The sequence below is a fragment of the Giraffa tippelskirchi genome, chromosome 8 (assembly GCF_054371585.1).
Source record: "Giraffa tippelskirchi isolate mGirTip1 chromosome 8, T2T-mGirTip1v1.2.pri, whole genome shotgun sequence".
Classification (NCBI taxonomy): domain Eukaryota; kingdom Metazoa; phylum Chordata; class Mammalia; order Artiodactyla; family Giraffidae; genus Giraffa; species Giraffa tippelskirchi.
In genome coordinates, this window is record NC_137282.1 from 58983644 (window position 1) to 59009244 (window position 25601).

General features: G+C 49.7%; 1 protein-coding gene across 16 annotated transcripts in view; it reads right to left on the reverse strand.

Annotated features, from left to right (window-relative positions):
* ICE1 (interactor of little elongation complex ELL subunit 1) overlaps nt 1–25601 on the reverse strand; it is a 65677-nt gene that overhangs the window by 13558 nt on the left and 26518 nt on the right. For 11 of the 16 annotated variants that reach the window (XR_014063228.1, XR_014063230.1, XR_014063231.1 and 8 more), the window contains 5 exons: nt 19389–19475; nt 16862–17232; nt 9885–14522; nt 8555–8723; nt 1484–1644 (listed from right to left, as the gene is read on the reverse strand). Coding sequence is in view for 12 of the 16 variants with exons in the window: in XM_081523581.1 (XP_081379707.1) it covers nt 1484–1644; nt 8555–8723; nt 9885–14522; nt 16862–17232; nt 19389–19475 (5426 nt within the window). In the remaining 4 variants the exon portion in view is untranslated. Of the gene's footprint in view, nt 1–1483; nt 1645–8554; nt 8724–9884; nt 14523–16756; nt 17233–19388; nt 19476–25601 lie in introns of all 16 variants that reach the window. The other 5 variants (XM_081523571.1, XM_081523576.1, XM_081523575.1 and 2 more) reach the window with 1 other exon arrangement.

Consider the following 25601-nt stretch of genomic DNA (forward strand, 5'->3'; position numbering starts at 1 on the left):
AGATACGTGGAGTTTCTATTTGTTCACAGACTGTCCAAGGACTGTGCATCTCAATCTCTGGGGAATTTTTATAGAATTTTTAAATTATTCATGTATAATTTTACTAAATCATTACCAGACAATTTTGAGTGTACAATGTTTACTTTTTAAAACTTAAAGTTCTTGTGTGGCCAAATTTATGACTGCTTTTGCAAATGTCATAGACATGAAAAATATAGTCTTCATTCAATTTTACTTTTTGTGTTGTTGATTTCTACTGGCTCTTTACTTATTTTTTGAGTATCACATCTGTTGAGTTCTGTAAGACAGAATATGGAAGTCTTAGACTATAATGGTATTTTCCCCCCAGGTATTTCTCTCTCTTTTTTTAATAGCTTTGAGTTTATATTTTTATTTTATATGATACAGATAAAATACACTTACTAAAATTCTCCCTTCTTCGTTAATCATGGCTTTTACCACCCTGTCCTATCTAGCTTCACCCTGAACGGTCTGGAGGAGGAGATCCCAGTACACAAGCGGGAGGATTCAGCAGGGGAGGGTGAGCCTGGCCAGCAGGTAACACAGAGGGCGGGACGCACGCTGGATGCGGGAGGGCTCTGCTCATGGCCAAGTGAGTGCAATCAGATGGGACCTCACATAACACACTCTGGACCGTCAAGGTGGACTGACGGAGGGCTGACTCAGACCTGCTCTTCAACACTTCCCTAACTTTTTATCCACCAAGCCCTTTTCTTATCTCTTTATAAGAAAATTAAAGTCTAATTGACAGTAACATTAGAAAGAACTAAAAAGGAAAGCACAATGGCACATAAACATTGACTACAGGCATAAGCCAGAATGTTTTTTAAAAAAGGACAGTAATATAGTCCTAAAAAAGGGCAGAACAAAGTGAAAATCAACCTGTCACTGATTTCAATACCTCTTCTTATAGTATATCACTATCAATTCAGCACCCAGATAATCAGAGATCATCTATGAAAAGAACACCCATCTAGACATTACATTAGCACATCAGTCACTAAAGAAAATCAAGTAATAAGAGAAAGCAGACAATACTCCATAAAAATACAAATTCCATCAGTTGGGAAGAAGAACACAGAAGATTACATTCAGAAAAATCATCAAAGGAAGGAGTTGGGACGCCGATTTTCTCACCTAAGTACCACGTGCAGAAGCAGAAGTTTGCATCTTCTCGGGGCCCTAACATATGTAAGCGTGTGTATGGATTTCACCAGCGGCAAATTAGTACACAAGATTAACTCTGCTCAATGAACACAGCACAGAGGTCCACAACTTCTCCCAAAGTGTTTCATGCATACTTAATGAGCAAAATGCATAAGCTTAGACTAAAAGGGTATTCTGAAGGATCTAATATGAAGGATAATAGCTCTAAAATGCTCATGAACCAACACAAAACCAAATAGAACATTTACATAATATCTATGCGTGCAGTATTGCACAAAATAAAAAGAAACCTCACCTTCTCCCAATTGAGGAAGGCTCGCAAACAGTTCAGAACTTCTCCCTTGGCGCGCTGCCTGGCTACCAACTGCATCGCCTTATTAATCACCGACTGAGAGATAAATACATCATGCCACATGTTCGCAATGAACAAAGTCAATTTTTCAGACTCTGGAAAATCTATGAGAAAGAAAACAAGATAATAAACCTTCATGTCTGATTAAGTGAGTAAATTACAAAGCAAGAACATATTTATTCAACAATGCCCTCCCCACCCCCCGCCCTGTGCGCAGCAAGGCCGCCTACACCAGAAGGGGGAGCCCTGTGAGGCCGCAGCCTCAGCTGCTTCAAACCTACTTCTGTCCCTCCTGCCTGTCCTCTCCCCCAGCCTCCAGCCAACTTTCCCCTTCGGCAAAGTTTCTTGAATCAAATGTGAAACACAGCATGAGTATACAGCACTGTCGAGAAGAGCGACACGCTCTAAGCCAAGCAGGGAAGGCAGACTCCCTGTCTCACGAACCCTGCCATCAGCTGAGTGTCCTTCCAGGCCACCGCCTGGATGGATCACAGCCTTGCTGCGGCGAAGGTGCAGGGCCACCAAGACAGACGGGTCACCGTGCGGACTACTGACAAAACCCGGTCCACTGGAGGAGGGAGTGGCAACCCATTCCATATTCTTAGCATGAGAATCCCATCAGTTCAGCTCAGTTCAGACGCTCAGCCGTGTCCGACTCTTTACGACCCCATGAATCGCAGCACGCCAGGCCTCCCTATCCATCGCCAACTCCCGGAGTCTACCCAAACCCATGTCCATCGAGAATCCCATAAACAGTATGAAAAAGCAAAAAGATATGACACCGGAAGATGAGTCCCTCAGGTCGGAAGGTGTCCAATATGTTACTGGGGAAGAGTGAAGGGCAGTTACTCCAGAAAGAATGACGAGGCTGGGCCAGCAGAAACAGTGCTCAGCTGCGGAAGTGTCTGGTGGTGAAACGAAAGTTCGATGCTGGAAAGAACAGCATTGCATGGGAACCTGGAGCGTTGTTAGGTCCATGAATCAAAGTAAATTGGACATGTTCAACAGGAGATGGCAAGAGTGAACACGGACATCTTAGGAATCAGTGAACGAAAATGGACTAGAATGGGCAAATTCAACTCAGATGACCACTGTATCTACTACTGAGGGCAAGAATCCCTCAGAAGAAATGGAGTAGCTCTCAGAGTCAACAGGAGTCCAAAATGCAGTACTTAGGAGCAATCTCAAAAACGACAGGACAATCTCGGTTCATTTCTAAGGCAAACCATTCAACATCAGAGTAATCCAAGTCTATGCCCCAACCACTAGTGCCAAAGAAAGTGAAGCTGAATGGGTTCTATGATGACCTACAAGACCTTCTAGAACTAACACCAAAAAAAGATGTCCTTTCCATCATAGGGGATTGGAATAAAAAGCAGGAAGTCAAGAGATACCTGGAGTAACAGGAAAGTTTGGCCTTGGAGTACAGAATGAAGCAGGCAAAGGCTAACCGAGTTCTGCCAAGAGAATACACTGGTCAGAGCAAACACCCTCTTCCAACAACGTAAGAGGTGACTACACATGGACATCACCAGATGGTCAACACCGAGATCAGATTGTTGATACTGCAGCCAAAGATGGAGAAACTCTATACGGTCAGCAAAAACAAGACCTGAAGATGACTGTGGCTCAGATCATCAGCTCTATATTGCAAAATTCAGGCTCAAATTGAAGAGAGTACGGAAAACCAGTAGGCCATTCAGGTATGATCTAAATCAAATCCTTCATGATTATACAGTGGAGGGGACAAACAGATGCAAGAGAGTAGATGTGGTAGACAAGAGTGCCTGAAGAACTACAGAAGGCAGTTTGTAACACTGTACAGGAGGCGGTGACCAAAACCACCCCAAAGGAAAAGAAATGCAAGAAGGCAAAGCGGTTGTCTGAGGAAGCTTTACAAACAGCTGAGTAAAGACGAGAAGACAAAGGCAAAGAAGAAAAGGGGAAAATATACTCAACTGAATACAGAGTTCCAGAGAATAGCAAGGAGAGATAAGGAGGTCATCTTTAATGAACAATGCAGAGAAGCAGAGGAAAACAACAGGATGGGAAAGACTAGAGACCTCTTCAAGAAAATTAGAGATACCAACATTTCGTGCAAGGATGGGCATGATAAAGAAACAGAAATGGTAAGGACCTCACAGAAGCAAAAAAGATTAAGACAAGGTGGAAAGAATATGCAGAGGAACTATACAAAAAGGTCTTAATCACCGGGATAACCACGAGGGTGTGGTCACTGACCTAGAACTAGACATCCTGGAGCGTGAAGTCAAGTGGGCCTTAGGAAGCATTACTATTAACAAAGCTAGTGGAGGTGACAGGATTCCAGCTGAACTATTTCAAATCCTAAAAAGTGATGGGCTGCACTCAATGTGTCAGCCAATTTGGAAAACTCAGCAGTGGCCACAGGACTAGAAAAGGTCAGCTTTCATTCCAATCCCAAATAAGGGTAATGTCAAACAATGGTCAAACTACCACACAACTGTGCACATTTAGCAGGCTAGCAAAGGAGGAAAGGAGAGATATCCCCATCTGAATGCAGAGTTCCAAAGAAGAGCAAGGAGAGATACGAAAGCCTTCCTCAGCGATCAGTGCAAAGAAATAGAGGAAAACAACAGAATGGGAAAGACTAGAGATCGCTTCAAGAAAATTACCAAGGGAACATTTCATGCCAAGATGGGCTCAATAAAGGACAGAAATGGTATGGACCTGACAGAAGCAGAAGATATTAAGAAGAGATGGCAAGAATACACAGAAGAACTGTACAAAAAAGATCTTCATGACCCAGATAATCACGATGGTGTGATCACTCACCTAGAGCCAGATATCCTGGAATGTGAGGGCCTTAGGAAGCATCACTACAAACAAAGCTAGTGGAGGTGATGGAATTCCAGTTGAGCTATTTCAGATCCTAAAAGATGATGCTGTGAAAGTGCTGCACTCAATATGTTAGCAAATTTGGAAAAGGTCAGTTTTCATCCCAATCCCAAAGAAGGGAAATGCCAAAGAATGCTCAAACTACCGCACAATTGCACTCATCTCACACGCTAGTAAAGTAATGCCAGGCTTCAGCAATACGTGAACCGTGAACTTCCAGATGTTCAAGCTGGTTTTAGAAAAGGCAGAGGAACCAGAGATCAAATTGCCAACATCCGATGGATCATAGAAAAAGCAAGAGAGTTCAAGAAAAACATCTATTTCTGCTTTATTGACTATGCCAAAGCCTTTGACTATGTGGATCACAATAAACTGTGGAAAATTCTTCAAGAGATAGGCATACCAGACCACCTGACCTGTCACTTGAAAAACCTGTATGCAGGTCAGGAAGCAACAGTTAGAACTGGACATGGAACAACAGACTGGTTCCAAATAGGAAAAGGAGTCCGTCAAGGCTGTATATTGTCACCCTGCTTATTTCACTTATATGCAGAGTATATCATGAGAAACGCTGGGCTGGAAGAAACACAAGCTGGAATCAAGATTGCCGGGAGAAATATCAATAACCTCAGATATGCAGATGACACCACCCTTATGGCAGAAAGTGAAGAGGAACTAGAGAGCCTCTTGATGAAAGTGAAAGAGGAGAGTGAAAAACTTGGCTTAAAGCTCAACATTCAGAAAACTAAGATCATGGCATCCAGTCCCATCACCTCATGGCAAATAGATGGGGAAACAGTGGAAACAGTGAGAGACTTTATTGTTTTGGGCTCCAACATGACTGCAGATGGTGACTGCACCCATGAAATTAAAAGACGCTTACTCCTTGGAAGGAAAGTTATGACCAAACCAGACAGCATATTAAAAAGCAGAGACATTACTTTGCCGACAAAGGTCCGTCTAGTCAAGGCTATGGTTTTTCCAGTGGTCATGTATGGATGTGCGAGTTGGACTATAAAGAAAGCTGAGAGCTGAAGAATCGATGCCTTTGAACTGTGGTGTTGTAGAAGACTCTTTGAGAGTCCCTTGGACTGCAAGGAGATCCATCTAAAGGAGTCCATCCTAAAGGAGATCAGCCCTGGGTGTTCATTGGAGGGTCTGATGTTGAAGCTGAAACTCCACTACTTTGGCCACCTGATATGAAGAGCTGACTCATTTGAAAAGACCCTGATGTTGGGAAAGATTGAGGGCAGGAGAAGAAGGGGACGACAGAGGATAAGATGGTAGGATGGCATCACCGACTCAATGGACATGAGTTTGGGTGGGCTCCGGGAGTTGGTGTTGGGACAGGGAGGCGTGGCGTGCAGCAGCTCATGGGGTCACAAAGAGTCGGACATGACTGAGCGACTGAAGTGAACTGAACTGAGCAGGCTAGCAAGATTATTCTCAAAATCCTTCAAGCTAGGCTTTACAAGCAGTCTCAACAAGTCAATCCGAAAGGAAATCAGTCCTGAATATTCACTGGAAGGATTGATGCTGAAGCTGAAACTCCAATCCTTTGGTCACTTGATGCAAAGAACCGACTCAGTGGAAAAGACCCTGATGCTCGGAAAGATTGAAGGCAGGAGGAGAAAGGGACAACAGAGAATGAGACGGTTGGATGGAATCACAGACTCGATGGACATGAGTTTGAGCAAGCTCGAGAACTGGCGATGGAGAGGGAAGCCTGGCGTGCTGCAGTCCATGGGGTGGCAAAGAGTAAGACACGACTGACTGAACCGAAGTGAACTGAATGGTGACATTCCAGACGCATAGGCTGTGCTGAGAAAAGGCAGAGGAAACACAAATCAAACTGTCTACATTCACTGGATCCTAGAGAAAGGGAATTCCAGAAAAACATCTACGTCTGCTTCATTGACTACACTAAAGCCTTTGACTATGTGGATGCAACAAACTGGAAAATTCTTAAACAGATGGGAATATCAGAGCACCTTATCTGTCTCCTGAAAAATATGTTATGTGGGTCAATAAGCAACAATTAGAACCTTACATGGAACAATGGACTGGTTCACATTTGGGAAAGGGGTAGGAGAAGGCTGTATAGTGTCACCAAGATTATTTAACCTCTATGTAGAGTGCATCATGCAAAATGCCCGTCTGGATTAATCACAGTATGGAATCAAGATTGCCAGGAGAAATATCAACAATCTCAGATATGCATATGATACCACTTTAATGGCAGAAAGTAAAGAGGAATTAAAGAGCCTCTTGATGACAACTGGAAGAAGGTTAAGCACCAAAGAATGGATGCTTTCAAACTGTGGTGCTGGAGAAGACTCTTGAGAGTCCCTTGGACTGCAAGGAGATCAAACCAGTCAATCCAAAATGAAATCAGTCCTGAATATTCAATGGAAGGACTGATGCTGAAGCTGAAGTTCCAATTCTTTGGCCACCTGATGGGAAGAACTGACTCAATGGAAAAGCACCCGATGCTGGGAAAGACTGAAGGCAAAAGGAGAAGGGGTGGCAGAGGATGAGATGATTAGACAGCATCACCAACTCAATGAACACGAATTTGAGCAAACTCCGGGCAACAGTCAAGGACAGGGAAGCCTGGCGTGCTGAAGCCCATGGGGTCCCAGAGTGTCAGACATGACCTAGCAACTGAACAACGATGATGATAAATTAATGTTTAATTTTATAAAAAACTAAGTGTTTTCAAGTGGTTATAGAAGTCAACACAAATATTTGTATCCTGTTTGGCATGAAGCCGTATCTTTTTCACTTTCTCTGTTCTATTTTATCTAACATTGCGATGTGTTTAGAAAGAGTAACCCAAAGGATACACTCTCTACGCTACTTTGATCTGTTACTCAGGAAACCGTGCTTATCTGGTCACACTTCCTCCTGTCCCAGGACATCACAGGCTGTTCCCTCCGCCTGGAATTCTCTCCCTCACTTCTGTCTTCACATCTAAGCTCAAAAGTCACTTTGACAAGGAAAGCATCCCAGGCCTAAGACTCTCTCAAAGCCACCTTCCACTGTACATCTCATTCATTCAAGAGACACTTAATGGGAGCACACAACACATTTTTCCTGGGAGAGGATGTAACAGGAACAAGAGAAACAAAACCGGTACTCTGACGGGATCTAGCGGAGAAGAGACGACAAAGGGAAAGGGGACAGTCTGACCATAACAAAGTGGAGAGAAACGCTTCCCCGGAGAGAAACGGTTACCAAGACCCAGAGGGGAGAATGGGCTGGGTGCGTCTGAGGAGGAAAGAGAGCCCCGGGTGGGCCTGGCCGCCCCGCGGGGCTCTCCTCTCTGCCGCCCTCCACCGAGAAACTTGCTGTGTGCTCCTGTGAGGTCACGGTCACGCATACGCCACTGCAAGGCCATACCAATACCTGGGTCTGGGCACCAAAGCTTGCACACTGATGTACACCCCGTAACTGTTTGCTAATAAGTGACTGAAAAAATAAATAAAAACAAAGTGGGCAACCAACACAGCAGCCTCATGCACAAGTCTACACGTGGCAGGTTCATCCCGATTCAAAAATCCCATAAACATTATGATGACACAAGGTTATCAACCTCTGCAATCTAGATAAGACTCTGATACAATATTCAGTTGCATTTGTGTGTGTATCACGTTGCTACTCAAATGTTGCCCTGACGACCTGATGTAAAGAATGAGGCCTGTCTGCTCCACGAGCAGACTGACGACAGCGCTGAAAGGTAAGACTCGAAGGGCAGCACTCCTTCCCATTTCTCCCTGAAACTTCTCGTGAGCCTACGAATCCACCTCAGAGTTTCTGCTCTTTCCAGCCAGGGACACAGCAGAGCAGTTTGCTGCGTCACAATGATTCCCTCCTCCTGTGTCAACCACCTCTGACTCCAAAGCAGCTGCAAGAGGAATAACACCAAGATGCATTGGTAAGAGACCCTCTCATACACAGTAGGGATGTACGTGCTGACCTAGCTAAGCTTCGGTCACATAAAGCCTCCCACTGAAAACCAGGGAGATGCACAAAAGACCCACAGCAACAACTTAGCTGGAAATCCAGATGCACAGACAAGCAGGTAAAAGAGCAAGCAGCTGTTTCTGAGGCCAGAGCGTCACCACCTAAGTGTACCTTCCTTCAGCAGGCCGTAGCAGAACAGGCGCGCCCTCTCCAGGTCTCCCAGCTGCCGGCAGACCCCCACGTACACTCTGCACAGCGCGTGGATGTAACTGTGCTCCACGGACATCTTCTGACTTTTCAGCTCTGAGAGGATCGAGTGAAGCAAGCTCTCTGCTAAATGCTGAATTGGGGGAAAAAAACAAAAAGGTGATGTACACTGACATTCATCTTTAGCCTACTACGGAACAGCTACAAGTTACAAAATCAAGTCTTTGGGAAAGCTGTAAAAATAAAAGGGGCGCTGTCTCAGACAGAGGGCAGCTGCCACTGCAGTAACCCGCTCAGCAGGGAAGCCGGGAGGCTCTGCGGGGAAGAGGGCCCCTGGCGAGAGACGACGGTTTGGCCGGGGTCAGTAGGGCCCGGGGCCCACGGCCCGCCCAACTCCTGATGCCCGTCACTACTGCCACTCCAACAAGCTACTATTTTTTGGCTTTTACTAAAATAATCTGTGTGTATGAGATCCACTCTAACTCTACTGCCATTCCTGTTTTCTGAACTGCAATATACTCTACACATTTGTCCTGTTTAGATCTTACAACACTGGGGAACAGTTTCCTTACTCAGGAAAAGGAGTACTAAGTAACCTGATACATTCAGTCACGTGAAAATAAACATCCTTCCAAAGTTACCTGTGTTGCTCTTTATGCTTTCTGAAATGAACAATCAATGTTTATACCACTGTGATTCCAGGCATATACAGTAACCAATGATGCTAATCCAGGGACACTGGAACTCACCCACTCGCCATCAACATACACATGAAAGACTTAAGAAACCCTGTATGTAAACCTACACACTTCTCTCTCCACCTCCTCTTGAAACTAAGCATGTGTTCCTATTTGACTGCTGACCTGTATTAGGTGTGTGGGGCGAGCGGGGGACCCACACACTAAGTTTCTCTCAAAATTCTCAAATGGGTACGTAAAACTACTGACAGAAAAGCTCTATTACAAAGCAACAGATGCTCTGAAGCAAACCATTTTGAGCCTTTAAACATGCCAGAATCAATGGCAACTGTGCAATTTAAGTCCTGACGAGCACCTTTTTTCCCTTTAAAATTTTAACTCATCTAGTGAATACAGACTACCAAGCCTCCAACGTCTGACCACTTCTCAGATGTACAAACTGCTGGCTAGAGACAAAGCACAGGTCCTGACGCTTACACGGGAGACTGTCCATCTCGGACGATAACCTTCTGTTCACGGCCCCCCTCGCTGGCAGGATGCAGCCTGCGTCAGGGGACGGGCAATCCCAATGCTCTCCGAGCAAAGCAGCCACGTACCTTTTTTGTGGTGCTGAACTCGTAGACAACTTCCTTCTCCTGGTCTCGCATCACTGGCTTTTTGGAGATGTTTCCCACATACACGTGACTCCGGATGACAGGTAACAGGTCAAAGGCCGCCTCCCCGATCTTTCTCAGGGCCTCTGCGATGGCTCTGTCAGGGGACTCCACGGTTTCTTCGGGGCAGGGGGGAGACTGCGAGGCTGGGAGAGGATGCCTGTCCTCCTCTGTCCTCTGGGCTGCAGCCTGGGGGGGGTCCGTCCGGGGGCTGTGGCCCAGGCCCTCTGAGGTGGGCTCCGGCTCCGGGGACCCGCTGTCCAGGCGCAGCCTCTTAGCACTCCTCGGTGCGCTTGCAGACAGCGTCCTTTTCCCAGCTGGGTCCTGCGGGGGCCCCAGGCCCCCCGCCTTGTCCTCCTTGCTGTCTCCACCGGAGCTGGCCCCTGCCTTCACGAAGGCGGTGGAACTGGAAGCGATGGCTGTGAAGCCTGAGATGGCGCCCACGGGCCCCGACAGGCCCTTACGATCGGCCGGTGGGCCTCGCGTGAGCTGGATGTTCCCTTTGAGGATGTTGAGGGTGCGGGCCCGGGCGGACAGCTCCGGGTACATGGTGTCCAGGATCTTCACAGAGTTCTCCGGGGGCGCTGCCACTGCAGGATGGGCGGGGGCGAGCGGGGGCAGGCGGCCGGGCACTGGGAGGGCGTGCTTTGGGGTCGCCGCGCAGAACTGCAGTGGAGACGACAAGACCCTGTCCCCGGCCGGGGCGGACGACGGGAACGGGGAGGCACACGGAGGAGAGCAAGGCCCCGGCTCCTCCGGCGGCGGAGACGTCACAGGAGGCGCTGGGGGCTCAGACGACGGGGACGTGGGGCAGAGCGGGGACAGGGGGGAGGAGGGGCTAGAGCTGGAGATGAGAGGAGATGCCGGCCGGGACGTCCGCGGTGGCGTGGCGATCAGGGGGGCCAGCAGCGGGGGCAGCGGGGGCCCCACCTCCTGCCGGATCTTGCTCAGCGTGTCCATGCAGCAGTCTGCGGGCGTGGACGTGTCGGCAGTGGCCAGGATGGTCTGTGTGTGACTTCTCTGGGGTTTTCCGTGACTTCTATCCCCTGAAAACGACGGAGAGACTTCACGCTGAGCGGTTTCAACTCGGCCCGATGCCGGAGTCTTGACTGGCCTGTTGGACTGATCTCTGTGTGAAACCTTTGATCGATTCTTATTTTTGCCTACTGGCTCCAGTTTTGAGTTATAATAAGTGTGATCAAATGGAGCAGTCTGTGACTCAAAGTTCTGATCATATATCTCAGAGCTGATCCTCACGCTGGGTTTAACGGGTCTGTTTCGCAAACGACTTTTATCAAAGTTACCACTCTGCCCGCTGCTTGAGATATCCTCCTGGGTTCCAGCCACACTGCGGCCACACGGGGGCTCCTGAAGAGGTGGGCCAGGGCAACTGGCCTCTGGAGACCTCTCCACGGGAGGAATCGAAAGGAAACCAGCTGCCAGCTCTTCCGGATCGGCAGAGAGGGGGGCGTCCTCCGGGGCGTCACACAGGATCACCTGGCCCACCTCCGGCATGAGCGCCACCCCGTTGATGATGGTCCAGTGGTCCCCTTTCTCGATGACTAGGTTCTGATCCTTGTTGATGAGCACGTTGATGACCTCAGAGGTCACCGTGGAGATCTGACATTGGAGCGTCACCTCTCCTGGCCCCGCTCCTGGATCAGTGCTTGGGACCGAGGGCTCCGTGGGTTCCGACGGCACCTCCTCCCCATTGCCCGCCGGCCTGATGGCATCCACGTGGCCCTCAGGCGTGCTCTGCGTGTTTTCACGGCCAGGTCCAGCACAGGGCGGGGACCCGCCCTGAGTGTGCGAGCCGGCCGTCGGCACGGGTGAGGCGGCAGTGGTTGTGTGCAGAGGCGGAACCTGCTGCTGGAGGTGTTCTGCCGTCACGCTCTCAGGCCCTCTGAACAGCAGCAGCCCGCTGGCCTCCTCCGCCTCGCTGTCCTCCTGGCCGGCCTGCAGCTCCTGCCCGAGCCTGGTGAGCACCTCGGACAGCGTCTTCAGGGAGCCCCGAGGGATCTGACCCCGCAAAGGACAGTCGTCTTCCTCCGACTCCACCCAGTCTTCAGAGGTCTCCAGTGCTTCCTCTTCACAGAGCTGACTTCCATACCCTTCTCCTGATGGTCCACTGGGCTTCAATTCCTCGTTCGTTCCTCTCTTCAGTGTTCCTTTGCTAGAACATTCTGAAACAGAGTCCGCTGAACTATAGTCTCTTAGCTGACAACTTTCAAGAAACATGACGACCTCAGACGTGGACAGTCGGTCCATCTCAGAGAGTGTGCTGATGTTGAAGTCCTGCAGAGCTGAGGTCAGGGAGCCCACCTCAATGGAAGGCCCGGCCTCTGCAGACCCCACTCCCCACCTGGGGGCCCGGGGGGCGCCGTGCGGGCCTGGCTCGGGGGCGGGGTCGGGCTCAGCCTCCCCCTCGCTGCCGCTCGGTGCCTCACTCTCCTCCACCTCGGTGTCGCCTCCCCCCACCTCCCGGATGCCGCTGTAAGAGCAGCGGGCATCAGGAAGGCTACCCTGGGGGGCAGCGTGTGGAAAAGCGGTCTCGATGGTGCCCAGGCCTTCAGGAGGTGCACTGCCAGGACTCTCAGACTCCAGCTGCTGGCGTTCCTTCGGGCCACGCTGTACGGCAGGTGGGGCCTGTGAAACGGCCAGAGCCGCCCCCAGGGACCTGACTGCATCTCCAGCAGGAAAACCTCTGGAGAGTGTCACCTCCATGGCTGGACGTTTATCCATGTCCAACCTGGATGTGTCCATGCCTGTGGCCGGAAGACTGGGGCTCCGCTTCTGCGCCTCTTCCTGCACCGCGGCACCCGTCACCGAGTCTCGGTTTGGGACCAGGATGTTCTCAGAAGAGAAAGAGAATTTACAACCTGTAGGATGATGAGACTTTTCCACTGGGAAAGAACTGCTTGGAGCATCAAAATCTAATCTTCCCCAGGAGGTGGGGGCTCCTGAGGCAGGGATCCGGGCGCCACTCTGCGTGGGGGCCCCCCTCTCTCCGCCACGCGGCACTCCAGACACCGTCCAGCCGGCCCGGGTGTCGCCGGCGGTTGCTGAGGCGGGCTCGCTCCCGGCTGGCCCAGGGGGCTCCGGGTAGGCAGGCTGTGCGGGGCCAGCCCGCGCCTGCTTGGTGATCACTGACACCTGGTTGGGCAGCAGGGACGCGCGGGCCTGGGGCACAGCGGGACCGCGGTCCTCGCCTGCGGACGCGGACGCTGACCCGCCGCCCGAGGACCACGCAGCCTGGGGCGCATAGTCGGGCTGTATGCTCGGCCTCTCCTCCCCTCCCTGCTGCAACAGGTCACTGTGGTGCCAGGAAGAGCTCCTGCCAAAGCCGAAGCCACTCCTGACCAAGCTGGACAGAGGCCCCGGCGACGCTGTGAAACCTGTCTGAGCCGGCGCGAGCTCGACCCTCAGCGCCTGCCCCGCAGCCAGCCTGCTGCCAGCAGCTCTCGAGAACACCGACTGCGGGGGGAACACCGACCGCGGGGGGAACAGAGGCTGCGGGAGCAAGCGGGCATCGCTCAAGTCCTTCACAAAGGCCGCACATCCCAGCAGGCCACTCCTCTGAGCAAAAAGACCGGACGCCCCCGACACGGGGCTCAGAGCGGGGAAGCTGCTCTCCAGACGGGCCCCTCCTGAGGGGCGCCCTGGGGGTTCAGGGGGCACCTCCAGCGCAGTCACCGTGGGGGCTGGCACCATCTGCTCTGAGCCAGGCGGGCGGGGAGGGCCAACGGCAGGGGGAACAGTGGGACCACCACCATCCTCCAGCCCTGAGGGAGATGGGAGGCGGCCGCAGAGAGGGGAGGCTCCCGAGGCCGAGGAACAAGACCAGGCATCTCCCAGGCCGAGCCCCACAGCTCCCGGGGTGGGGGGCGCTCCCAAAACACACCCCTGCGCCACCACTCTTTCTTTCTCCAAGGCTCTAGGCTGTCCCTGGAAATGACCAGAGATTGACCACCGCCCTGATTCAGAAGCAGTTCCGTCGGTGAGTGCCCACCTGGCCAGCTCTGACTTGGGTGATTCGATCCCTGGGGACAGCAGGGTCTTCCCGTCAGGTGCCCTGGGCTCACCGAGCGGCTGCAGGCCCAGGGGAGGGGGACATGGGACTGACTGATCACGAGCCGCGCCCTCCTCTCGTGCCAGGCCGCCCAACAGCGTCTCAGCAGGCTCGCCGCCCGGGGCTCTGGGACGTGTCCACGCCGTGTGCACCAACCTGTCCTCCCCGACCTCTGTCTGTCTGCCCAGCTCGTCCACAACACCCTTCTCTCTCCCATTCACGAGCTCAGAGGTCACAGTCCAGTGCTGCTCCCGAGCAAAGGCGAACGTGGCTGCGGGCTCCCTCAGGGTTGCTGCAAAGGTCCCAAAGCCGAGCGTGGTCCCTGCGCTGAGAGCTGGGGTGGCCTCACAGGCGTGCGGCCGCTCCTCCCAGGCTGCAGCTCCTCTCCTCTCTCCAGATGAGCCACAGCGGTCCTGCGACTCAGGCGGATCCTCTTCTGACACAGGCTCCGAGTTCCTGCGTGGGGCCGAGTCATCGTCACTGGAGTCGGCACCCTCTCCAAAGAAGGGTTCCTTAAAAACAAAGGAATTGTATCCGTCAGTTAAATACCACTTCAACCAACTACAGAGTTACTGATTCAATGCACCAGACACGGACATGCTCTGGAACCGTCTGAGGAAGGCAGGCCACCCCGGGCGAAGTACGGGTGGGTGGGCAGGGGTTGGGGGGTGCAGCCCCCCCTTCTCTCCTCAGAGAAGCCCCCCAGGGCTCCCCACGCGCACACCGCTTCTCCCCAAGGCGTCCAGGCACTGCTGCACTTACAGCCGAGGGGTAGCTCTGTCCTGACTCTGAACCAGCCTCCTCCTCAACTGCCAAGACCCACTGCCCGCAGTTGCCCAACTGTCCTCTCTACCTCCACTCACCCCTCCCGTTCCCAGGCCCAGCCCGGCCCGCGCTCTGGGGGCTGCCCTGCAGGCCCCTCTGCCCACACCTCTCACCAAGGCTGCGCCCCAGCTGTGGTTATCCCGGGATCCTTCAAGTTCCCCTCCGTGTATGGACTAGTCCCCCTTCCCCATGGCTGTGACCTCCACGTCTGCTCCAGAAGCCCTCCGTGACCTCCGACTAGCCCCTCTCGTCCTGAGACCTGCCTTCGTCACCCGGCCCCAGAGAGCCAGTGCACCACCAGCCTGCCCTCTGTCCTGCAAGGCAGACGGACTGAGGAGTAACCACCACTGACCCAAACGGGCTCCCGCCATTAAAGCCCTTCCTCCCGTGGGTTGCAGGGCACCCTCTTGTCCTGGTTCTCCTCTACTGCAGGCGTCGCTTCCAGCCTCTCCCCTCTTCCGTCCACCTCACCGGCACCGAGCGCCCAGCACTCCGTCGGGACAGAGCTCTCATCTCCTCCACGCTTGGAGGGAGTGACAGTGCCCGGCCCCAGGCCTCCGCTGCCCCGACATGCTGGTGCACCCGGCGCCTGTCCCACCCAGCCCGCCCCAGGGCAATGCCACAGACGGGAACCCCGCCTCACAGGCGCCCGCGGGGAAGGCCCGGCCACCCCGGACAGGGCCCATTTCCTCTGCTGCCTTCCCGCCCAGAGAGGCTCCTCTTCTGTGCGCTGTTTCCAGGACCCCTGTCGGACCCCTCCTCTCACAGCCACACTGCAAATCTCACCAGGTTCGCTGCTCACTCAGCCTGGAGACCTTTTCCAAACCAGCGCCTACCAGTTAACTTCAGTGCAGCTACTGGGTCCAGGGGTCAAGAACGCAGGACACTGCTGATCACAGGAGTCCAGTCCACAGTCCTGCCTCTCCCCAGACTCTCCCATGTTCTCCCCATCCCCACTGCGACTCAGCGGAAACTTTCACTTCTCTGGACCCATCAACACTCCCCATTGCCGTCACGAGAAAACGTCAAGCCCTGAAGACACACACAGACTTGGGCCCTGGTCTAGGTGAACACTCCCCGCGTCAGGTTCGCCCGAGTTCCACACCTCTGTAAACAGCGCCTCCACCTGACACACGGCACCTCCTCCGTGCCCGGCGGGACACCAGTATCCGGGAGCCTCTCCCACTAGTTGTTCGCTGGCCTCCCGCCAGGGTGAGCCCCCAGCCCAGCCCCCAGCAAGGCAGACTCCACCATGGCCCCTTCATGGGCAACCACCCAAGATTCAAGCAAGAGTGACCAGATCCTGTCACCTCTGGGCTCCTGGTGTCTAGCACCGTGTCCAGGACGTAAGAGACATGCATTACAGTTCCTAAATGAAGTGATCCAAAGGAGCCATTTATCTCTTTCTTCCTTAGGCCAAGAAGTATACAAATCTGCTTTGTCAAGACTAACTTCCTCTATACGTAATTTGGTTCTGTCTATTCCCAGTCTCCTAGTAAGTGTGTTGTGAAGTGAAAGATGCTCAGTCATGTCCGACTTTTTGCGACCCCTACCACTTTCACAATTTAAACAATAAAAAGGAAAGAGAAACAAAAAAAGATTAACTTCCTAAGAAACTACATAAACCATTCTGCAAATACACCAAGAGAGGATGAATTCATTGCATGAAGGTAGAGAACGCAGCAACCTAAGTTAATAGGCGTGCATGCCATACATGGATTTTCCGGCTCTGAAACACCTGTGTAACTCACTCATTCCACGCCTGTTACGGGTCCAAAACTAAAGATAAGAGTAAACAACTAAGACACAGTCCTCCACAGGAGACTTAAAATATGCTGCAGATGAAAACAGTGACAATGCACCCCCAGCACAAAACGAAGACCATGACCTGTGTCCGTGTGCGCGTGTCTAAGATACGGACCCTCAGGGACACTGGTGTGCCTCGTGAACTCCCGGGTTCCTTCCTGAAGCTATCTGGAATGCGCTCACAGGTCAGGGTGGGCAAGGTGGCCAAGTGCCCACTCACAGGTGCAAGCAGAGAGGGTGAGGCGCCCGGTTGAGGCGGCGGCGGCGGGGGGGAGGGCAGCGGGGACAGCAGAGGCGGGGGCAGCCTGAAGAAGTCGACCGCAGCCTGGAGGTCCTCGTCGAAACCAGGGCCCTGAGCCTCGCTCCTCCGCGCCGCAGCCTCAGGATTCGGGTCCTCTTGAGAGAGGCCGTTGTCGCGACTTGCTGCTCTGCCCGCGTCCTCACAGGCAGAGAAGTCGCCCTCGATCTCCATGGACAGTTCTGCCAGGCACGTCCGCACAGCCGAGGTTCGGATGGGACTGCCACCTGCTGCAGGGGGCACCCCATCTTCTCTGGACTCTATAGATCTGCGGTTTTCTTGGGCAGGTTTTTCTGTGGGGGAAAAAAAGTGAATATTAAATTATTTACAGTTATCAACAAAAAAACCCCAAAAACCACCTATTTTAACAGTTCAAAATGCTTGTATTAAATCCAAGTAGAAACATTTTTAAAAGCCAACAATCCCTTCCTAAAGAATATCCTATAAGACTTAAACACATTCCACAAAAGTACGCTTCCCTCAACCAGCAAACGAGAAGACAGGCGGGGGGAGGGGGGAGATGCCTTTGTCCATGGGCAGCAGGCTGTGCCCGCTGAGGCTTCCATCCGTGGCCTTGGTGACGGGCCTCGATGACACACTTGTTCTTGGGAAGTCAGCAGTACTGGGCAGAAACAGCCTTCTGCAACAAGGCGACAGGAAACAGATTTCTCCTTCTAAAATCAGCTTATCCCAGGCCTACTCCACGTAGGGCTTCCCTGGTGGCTCAGCTGGTAAAGAATCTGCCCACAATGTGGGAGACCTGGGTTCGATTCCTGGGTTCGGAAGATCCCCTGGAGAAGGGAAAGGCTACCCGCTCCAGGATTCTGGCCTGGAGAATTCCATGGACTGTACAGTCGATGGGGTCACAGAGAGTCGGACACAACTGAGTGACTTTCACCTTCACCCCATGAAAGTATTTGTACAATAGTCTAAGGAACCTGACTATGTCACAGAAATACTTTGCACTATAGCACAACAGAAAACTACTATAAAATGCCAGTTCTCTTTGGGTTTTGATTTTGGTAAGCAACAGCAATGCTAATTGTTAGTAAAAATATTGCGTCCTGGGAATTAACTGGAAACAACCACTTGTCATATTTGAAAGCTGTAAAAATACATGAAAGCTACAAAAACACCTTTTGTAGAAGGCCTCAGGGCTCCCTGGAGCAGCGGCTGATTACAGGGCTGGGGAGGGGCAAATAGAAGCTGAGCCCGAGACAGTTTGCAGTACCAGATGTAAAGAAGTACTCAGAACAGGATGGACATGCCTAAGAGGCCCAGATGGTCCCAATGACTGCACCTGGGGCAATCTGAGCAATAAGATGAATAATAAAAGTACTGGATTATAATGCAGAGAATAAAACAAGTGTCTATGAGACCATACTGACAGAAATAAGTGAATGAATGAGAAAGTGGAGATAAATGACAGTTCTTCCTTACAGAAGAATTGCAATTAATACCTTCAGGAAAACAAGGGAATTACAAAAACCACTATTGGACAGAGTAGTAATCGCAGCCTATGAAACGTATCAGCAGAGCTAACATCCGTGGGCCGGGGATGGAGAGAAAGAGCCTGTGCCGTGTCGCAGCGTCTCCCTCAGGGCGATCAGTGAGTAAGGAAGCAACAGCCACTGCACAGGAGGAACCTGGCCAACACTGCCTTCCGCAAGAGATCAGGGGACCAGGCAGACCACACGCCCTCTGCCCAGCACACACTAGGAGCTCCTGTGGAAAATACACAGCCTCACTCTAATACAAGAAAACATGCCACAACCCACAGGCTTTCTACCCAGCGGTCTGTACTCTCCAAAAGGGTCAGGATACAAGGAAAGATTGGTAACTGTCAGACCAGGGGAAACTAAAGAAGAAAAAAATGAAAGGGAAAGCATCAGTCGGTCAGTCATGGTCCAGCTCTTTGCGACCCCGGGGACTGGGGCCCACCAGGCTCTTCTGTCCATGGAATTTTCCAGCCAAGAATTCTGGAGTGGGTAACCAATCCCTTCTCCTGGGGATCTTCCTGACCCGGGGATCGAACCCAGGTCTCCCACACTGCAGACAGATTCTTTACCATCTGAGCCACCAGGGAAGCCCAATTAAAGGAAGAATGACTGCTAAACACAACCTGGGGAAGGTGACACGAGCGGACAAACGGAAATGGTGAGACTCGGTCTCCATGTGCACCCGCCACACACACTCCCTCTACGAGTCCTTCCAGTTTCCGTGGATATTCTCTGATGAAGCTGCTATTACAAAATTCAAAACCAGATGCACTCAGTGAGACTAGAAGTCACGATGGAAGGAACAGAGCTTTGTATGATTACAAGTGCCCATCTTAGCTTATTTCACTCTTTTGATGCGAGATTTGAGAGATATAAACTAAAGAGGTACAACATCCACAGTAAACACCACTGCTGCTGTATGAAATAAAGCTCTGGAAGCTTCCCCTCACCTGGGACGCATCTGCCGCCGTCACTGGGGAGTCTGTGTGTGGTGTTGATGCACAGCCAGAGCTCCTTCAGAAGCAGCTTTACCTTCCCTGTGGGAGAGTCAAGTGTTAGAGTCATGTCACTTGGCTCATTCAGCCCAAGGCCAAAACACACTCCTAGGAAACTGGGATTTATCAGGGCATTAGAAAACTAGGTAACTTAAACCCCTTTCCCTCCTTCAATCACTGAACACAATTCAGCCAGCTACTGACACGGAGGCCTATTGATTGAAGCCTGAACACAAGCTTGGGTTTTGTTTGGAGAATGGGGTACACACAGGGCAGGACTCAGAAAACCCAATCTGCGTGTTGTTAAAGGTCTTCGCCACCATTATGCATGCACAGGATAAATAAATCTGTCTTTTCCACAGACAGTGACATGTGATTGGGGAGTGACATGTGATTGGGGAGTGCAGGGAGGAAGCCCAGCTAGAATGACCGGTATAGATCACCGCTCCATGAATTCTACAAAGAAGAAACAGTATCCGCTCAGTTCCATGAGGTCATCAGAAAAGCCACCAGAGGTGACCAGGCGGTAATTAACTTAGGGGCTTCACGGGTCTTGGGAAATTCTTTAATAGCCTTAAGGGGAAATGAGAGGAGACAAAACGTGGGTATAAACATATGGAGAGGGAGAGAGAGTCACCCACATGAGCAGACACATAGAAAGAAGCTTCCACATCAGTAAGGAAAGTGAGAGCGTTGGGATTTTTGAAATTTTTTTTCAAAGGGGTCTGAATTCCTAAAGTGGTTAAGAATCACTGGTTCAAGTTGAAAGGCAAAGGACAACTGTAACTGAATGAAAGTCATATATCATTAAGAATATCACACTGTGGTTTTAAAGTGAATTTAACATTAAAAATACAAATTCCCCAAAATATTCCAAGCAAAAAACATTCATCAAAATATAAATATGAATCGTTTGTGTCAAGTACACACAAAAAGACAAGCACATCGCTTAAAATTTAACTGAAAATAGTATTAAGTCCTTGTAATTTCAGGTCACCTCAAAATTCTGTTATAGTTCACTTGAAGTTATTAAACAGAATCATTTCTTGAAAACACTGAAATCTTTAATCCAGTTCTAGAGAGGCTAAAAAGGTCAATCTTCCAAACTAAAATATCACCAAGGAATCACAAATTTTGGAACAGGACAGCCCTATTTAATGGCAAACTGCATCACTCTATAAATGAATTCCACAGAAAAAGGACCAGGACAAATCGGGCAAACTTACAGAACTTGGAGAATTTGGGCATTTCTGACCTCTCCTGACCCAAATTAGCCAGTCACTATGTGAGGTGCATCCATATGTAAGTTTCGGAATTCTGTGATCAAGTAGTTTATCTACATTGTGATTAACCCACCCAAAAGCCTGCTTCCAAATACCATGACCCCCTTTGCTTAAATGACCTGACCAGCATCCCTGCTTATTACAAATACCCAAAGCAGCAAAGAAGGAACCTTAGAAAAAGAACAAAAAAAGTTCCTTCTCTGTTCTTACAGAGGCTATTAACCAGAGCTATGCCTATTTCAACTGAGCACCCCTTCATTACCTCCAGTCTGACACGAGAGCTATCCAATACTAGCAAGCAGAGAACAGCCTTCACTGTGGCACCAGGACTTAGTCGTGAAAACCTCCTTCAGCTGACCCTTTGATAAACGCCTCCTTTATCAAAAGCCAGGCATCTCTGAGGACAGTGTTTCTAGACTTGCCTACTCCACTGACTTGGCAGTGTCCACATGAACAGCACGCATCGTTAATCACGACCTTGTAACTATATTTTAGTATCTGTGCTGGCATGATTCTGCCTCAGGGTTAAATTATTATTATGGAGTCTATTGCTCCTGATAAGCCTTACCCATCCAGTGTTAAGAGTATACATTTATAAATACATGTGGGGAAAATTCCCATCTCTATGCCTTCACTGTTTGGATCCAGGAACACGGCATTTGTGTCCATGGTTAGCGGTTTTAGAGCTGCCTTCAGGTACTTCCCCGGGCGTCTGACCGATCTGCAGCCATCTGAGAACAGACTGTTCTTATCCCATCTGTTCCGACAGACTAGTGACGATCCACCGTGCGCCCTCACGGTATGCACCAGCGCTTGCCCACACTCTAACACTTGTGTCTTCCTTTCTCTACCTAGTCAGTCACCTCATTTAAAATGACAGCACTCTGACTCTCCCCCATCAGCACTGACGGGTGCACGGCCCCGCGCCCCCAGCACACACAGGAAGGGGGACGGGCAGGCCTGCCTTGTCTGACTGCAACGACTCTGCTCTCGGTGCTCCACCTTTCTCAAGGTCACAATGGTTTTTTCTATTATTGTCTTTTTTTTTAAATGAGGAATGGATGCTGAATTGAGATGATCCTATCATGTCCCTCTTAACCAGTAGTGGTGGTAGTCCTGAGCTAAATCCTCAGTCATAATTTGTCCATATTTTAAATTACTAATAGATGTGTGTTCTTAAAATTTTAGTATTTTCACAGCTTTACTGCTAAGTGACAGTGCTGAGTCTTGAAGCTATGTGTGCATATCTTTACATTTATAATGAGTTTTGGTACATGGTTATGCTAGTCTAAAAGAATGAGACAGGAAGCAGTCTGTAGTTTTTAAGCCCTAAAGCAGAAACAGTAATAAAGACATCAGGTTTGCACTGAAGACCTGCTCACCTGCAGGCCATCCGGATCCTCCACAGTATTAGGTCTTTAATTTAATACTTTCTTATGGGTCATTCCTCTGTTCAGGACATTCCAACAACTGGTCTATGTCAATCTGAGTGTGTTTCCTAAAAAACACTCCATTTTATAAACATGATAAAATCTGAAATTTGTAAACTCAGAAATTCTCCAAATGTAGTTTGACAGCTTCCTGTTTTTCTGCCTTCCTTTCTTGATCAGCTTCACCAGCACTGCAGAGATCCAGCTATTCATTTCAATGGTCCCAAATTAACTGCTCTGTTTCCTATTTCATTCATTTATGTTTCCACCTTCATCAATTCTTTCCTTCTATTTTCCTTGGGTTTCTGTTGTATTTTCCTACCTTAAGTCATTCATTTTCTGGAATTCCTGCATCCTAACATCACTTACCAGGAGGCGCTAGCGGTAAAGAATTTACCTGCGAATGCAGGAGACTTAAAGAGACTGTGGGTTCAGTCCCTGTGTTGGGAAGATCCCCTGGAAAAGGGCACAGCAAGGCACTCCAGTATTCTTGCCTGGAGAATCCCATAGACAGAGGAGCCTGGCGGGCTACAGTCCACGGGGTCGTAAAGAGTCGGACGTGACCGAAGCAACTTAGCACACAAGGGTGCGTCTCAGGGTTCTTCCTCTGAGTCTGGCCTTCTGTCTATCCTTATATCGTTAAGACCACAGATCACTCACTGTATACTGGCAGTATCTCAAACATGTTAATAAATGTTGCCTTATTTTTATTTCCAAAACCGTTGAGTATTTCAGCTTTTCTCTTTCCTGGTAGCCAAGAGCGGTTTATTATGTGTGTTCACTTATCAGGTTTTCAGGAAGGAGGTAGGAGAGACTTTTGCAATATCTTTTGAAATATCTATAACCTAATCTCAAATTGTAGCTTTTTATTTAGTAAATAGTCAGCTTTTAGGTATTTTTGAAAAGTAGTTTAAAGAATCCCCAGTCTGTGGTTTAAGAGTTCAAGTAAATCATCCATCCTGCAATCATGATTCCCATTCCATCTCCCATTTTGTTTGCTTCTACTCTCCATTCCTAACAAACACACTAAAGTCTCTCATGAAGACAGATTTGGCTCTTCCCCCTAGAATATCCAAGCGTTTCACCTAATGCAGTTTTATGCCTGAAGGTCACAAGAGCAGTATCTTCTTGATGAACTGTACTGCTGATTAATCTAGACAGTTCCTTTTAATCCAGGTAAATTCATTCCTAGGCATGAATTATTCTTTTGCGTTATATGGTTGGTTTAGTCACTAAGTCGTGTCCAACTCTTGCGACCCCATGGACTATAGCCTGCCAGGCTCCTGTGTCCATGGGATTCTCCAGGCAAGAATACTGGAGTGGGTTGCCATTTCCTTCTCCAGGGAATCTTCCCAACCCAGGGATCGAACCCAGGCCCCCTGCATTGCAGACAGATTCTCTACCAACTGAAATACGAGGGAAGCCCTTTGTGTTATATGACTGCTTTCAAATTAGAATTTGCTTGAACTGAAATTTCTATATCCATTCCTCTCTATTCAATCTTTCTGTGTCATTTGTTCTTAAACATACTTCCTTTGAACAAGTCAGGGATGGAGACTGTACATAAAAATCATGCTCTACAGCTGGCAGGTTTTTCTAATATAAGTATCACATCAGGGTCCTCATCTGGGAAATCTTCCATCATTCCTCGATCACACTCTCTCTGGAAAGAGCAGCTCTGTTCTCCGCTCTGGAAAGTCCTAGGTGACCATCACAACATCTGGATCTACGCTCCAAAGTCTCAGATTTTCCCTAACACCTGTTATTTCCTTATCTTTTGACACCACATACTCAGAGATATCCACGATTTAATCCCTTGGCTCATCAAAGCAATCTTGTATTTGCCCACTCAGCAACCCGGCCAGTGTTCACATCAACAATCCTGTCTTCAGTATCGGAGAACTCTGACTCGGATGTCACAGCAGCGGCCGACGGCCATGCTCTCAGACGTTCTCTAAGGACACGGCTTCAGCTGGAGAGGTTTCCTCCTGTTCACGACTGAACACTGTTCCCTCAGGGACTACTCGGGCCTGGTGTCTTTCTCTCCCGTCCCTGCTCTTCCTCAGGACAGGAGCATCTCTCACAGCCAGGGCACGTCTCTTCAGCCTCCATCCACAGTGCCATTCCTCTGGCAATAAATGCAGGTCCTCGTGTCATGAACCTGAGGACATGCCTCCATCAGGAGGGCAAGCAGAGCAAGAATGGGGAGGACCTACATGGCGCGCACACACCTCACTTTCTGGAAACAGGAGGCACTATCCTTCAAAGCGGCACCATTAACCCAATCTTCTGACACCCACAACCGCTCTGGGGCCTCCTGCGTCCTAACTCTTCAGAGGACTAAACCTGGGTCACAGCCCGTGACAGCGTGCAACCGGACGGCTGCAGACCTCCCACCCCTGTCAGGCACACTGCTCTTCCTCACCCCCACACCACCTCCAGTCTGGGGACGCCAGGCTCCCGCAGTGAAAGCCCGCTTTTGGAGGGCTGCTATTTTCTCTGTGACTTGGGATTTCATCACCAATTGCCACCATCTGCTTTAATTGTTAGCACTTTTTAACTTCTTTTTTTTTTTTAATCTTCTGCCATCTTTAGATAAGGTATGTGAACGAAAGACAGGCCAACACAGGACTCAGGCAGTCTTCTGCAAAGTGAAGCCGGCCCAATGCTCTTTCTCACTCATAATGTCCTTCAGAAGTCCAGTATTAACAGAGGAAAGTGTTAAAGACATATTTAAGCACTGGGAATTAAACCCATCAAGCTCCACAGCTAAATAATCAGCAGATTCCTAAAGACTTCATTTATTTGGAAAAAGTAAAATAAACAAGATCCTTTCCCTCACAGAGAGGATATGTTAAAAAAAAAAAAGATTTTACTAGTTCTAGCAAAACTAGTAAGTAGTTCTTTGACGAAAAATCAGAACGTGAGGCTAGCGAGCAACTATGGAAGGGGGTGAGGGTTCTGCTTTAAACAGTAAGGCCTGATAACGGCTGACTCCTAAAACAGAGATGACCAAACTCAAGAGCTGGCTGTCAGCTGGCAAAGCCAAGCACTGCTCAGCCCTCGCTTTCTCTCAGCAGCACCAGTACACAAGAGTCTCCACACCTCGGAGCAGGAAGAGCCAAAGATACATGGAATCATATATCAGTGATGGTGATAAACAGGGAGTCAGGGCCCAGGTGGCTGAAACGTGTCAACTGTCAGTCTAGTCTGAAGCCTTGAACTGTAGACTAAAAAAAAAAAACTGAAGGAAAAAAGGTAAAGTAAATTTCTGAAGAGATACTACATACCTGCACAAAACAATGTGTTTTTAATAATTTCCATTTGGAAAAAACATGGGTGACATGAAAATACCATTATTTACTTACTTGTCATTTTAAACTTATCTCTACCAAAAAAGTACGAGATAGAACAGCGGAAATTCGTAACTTTTTCAATACTGAGAATGAAAATAC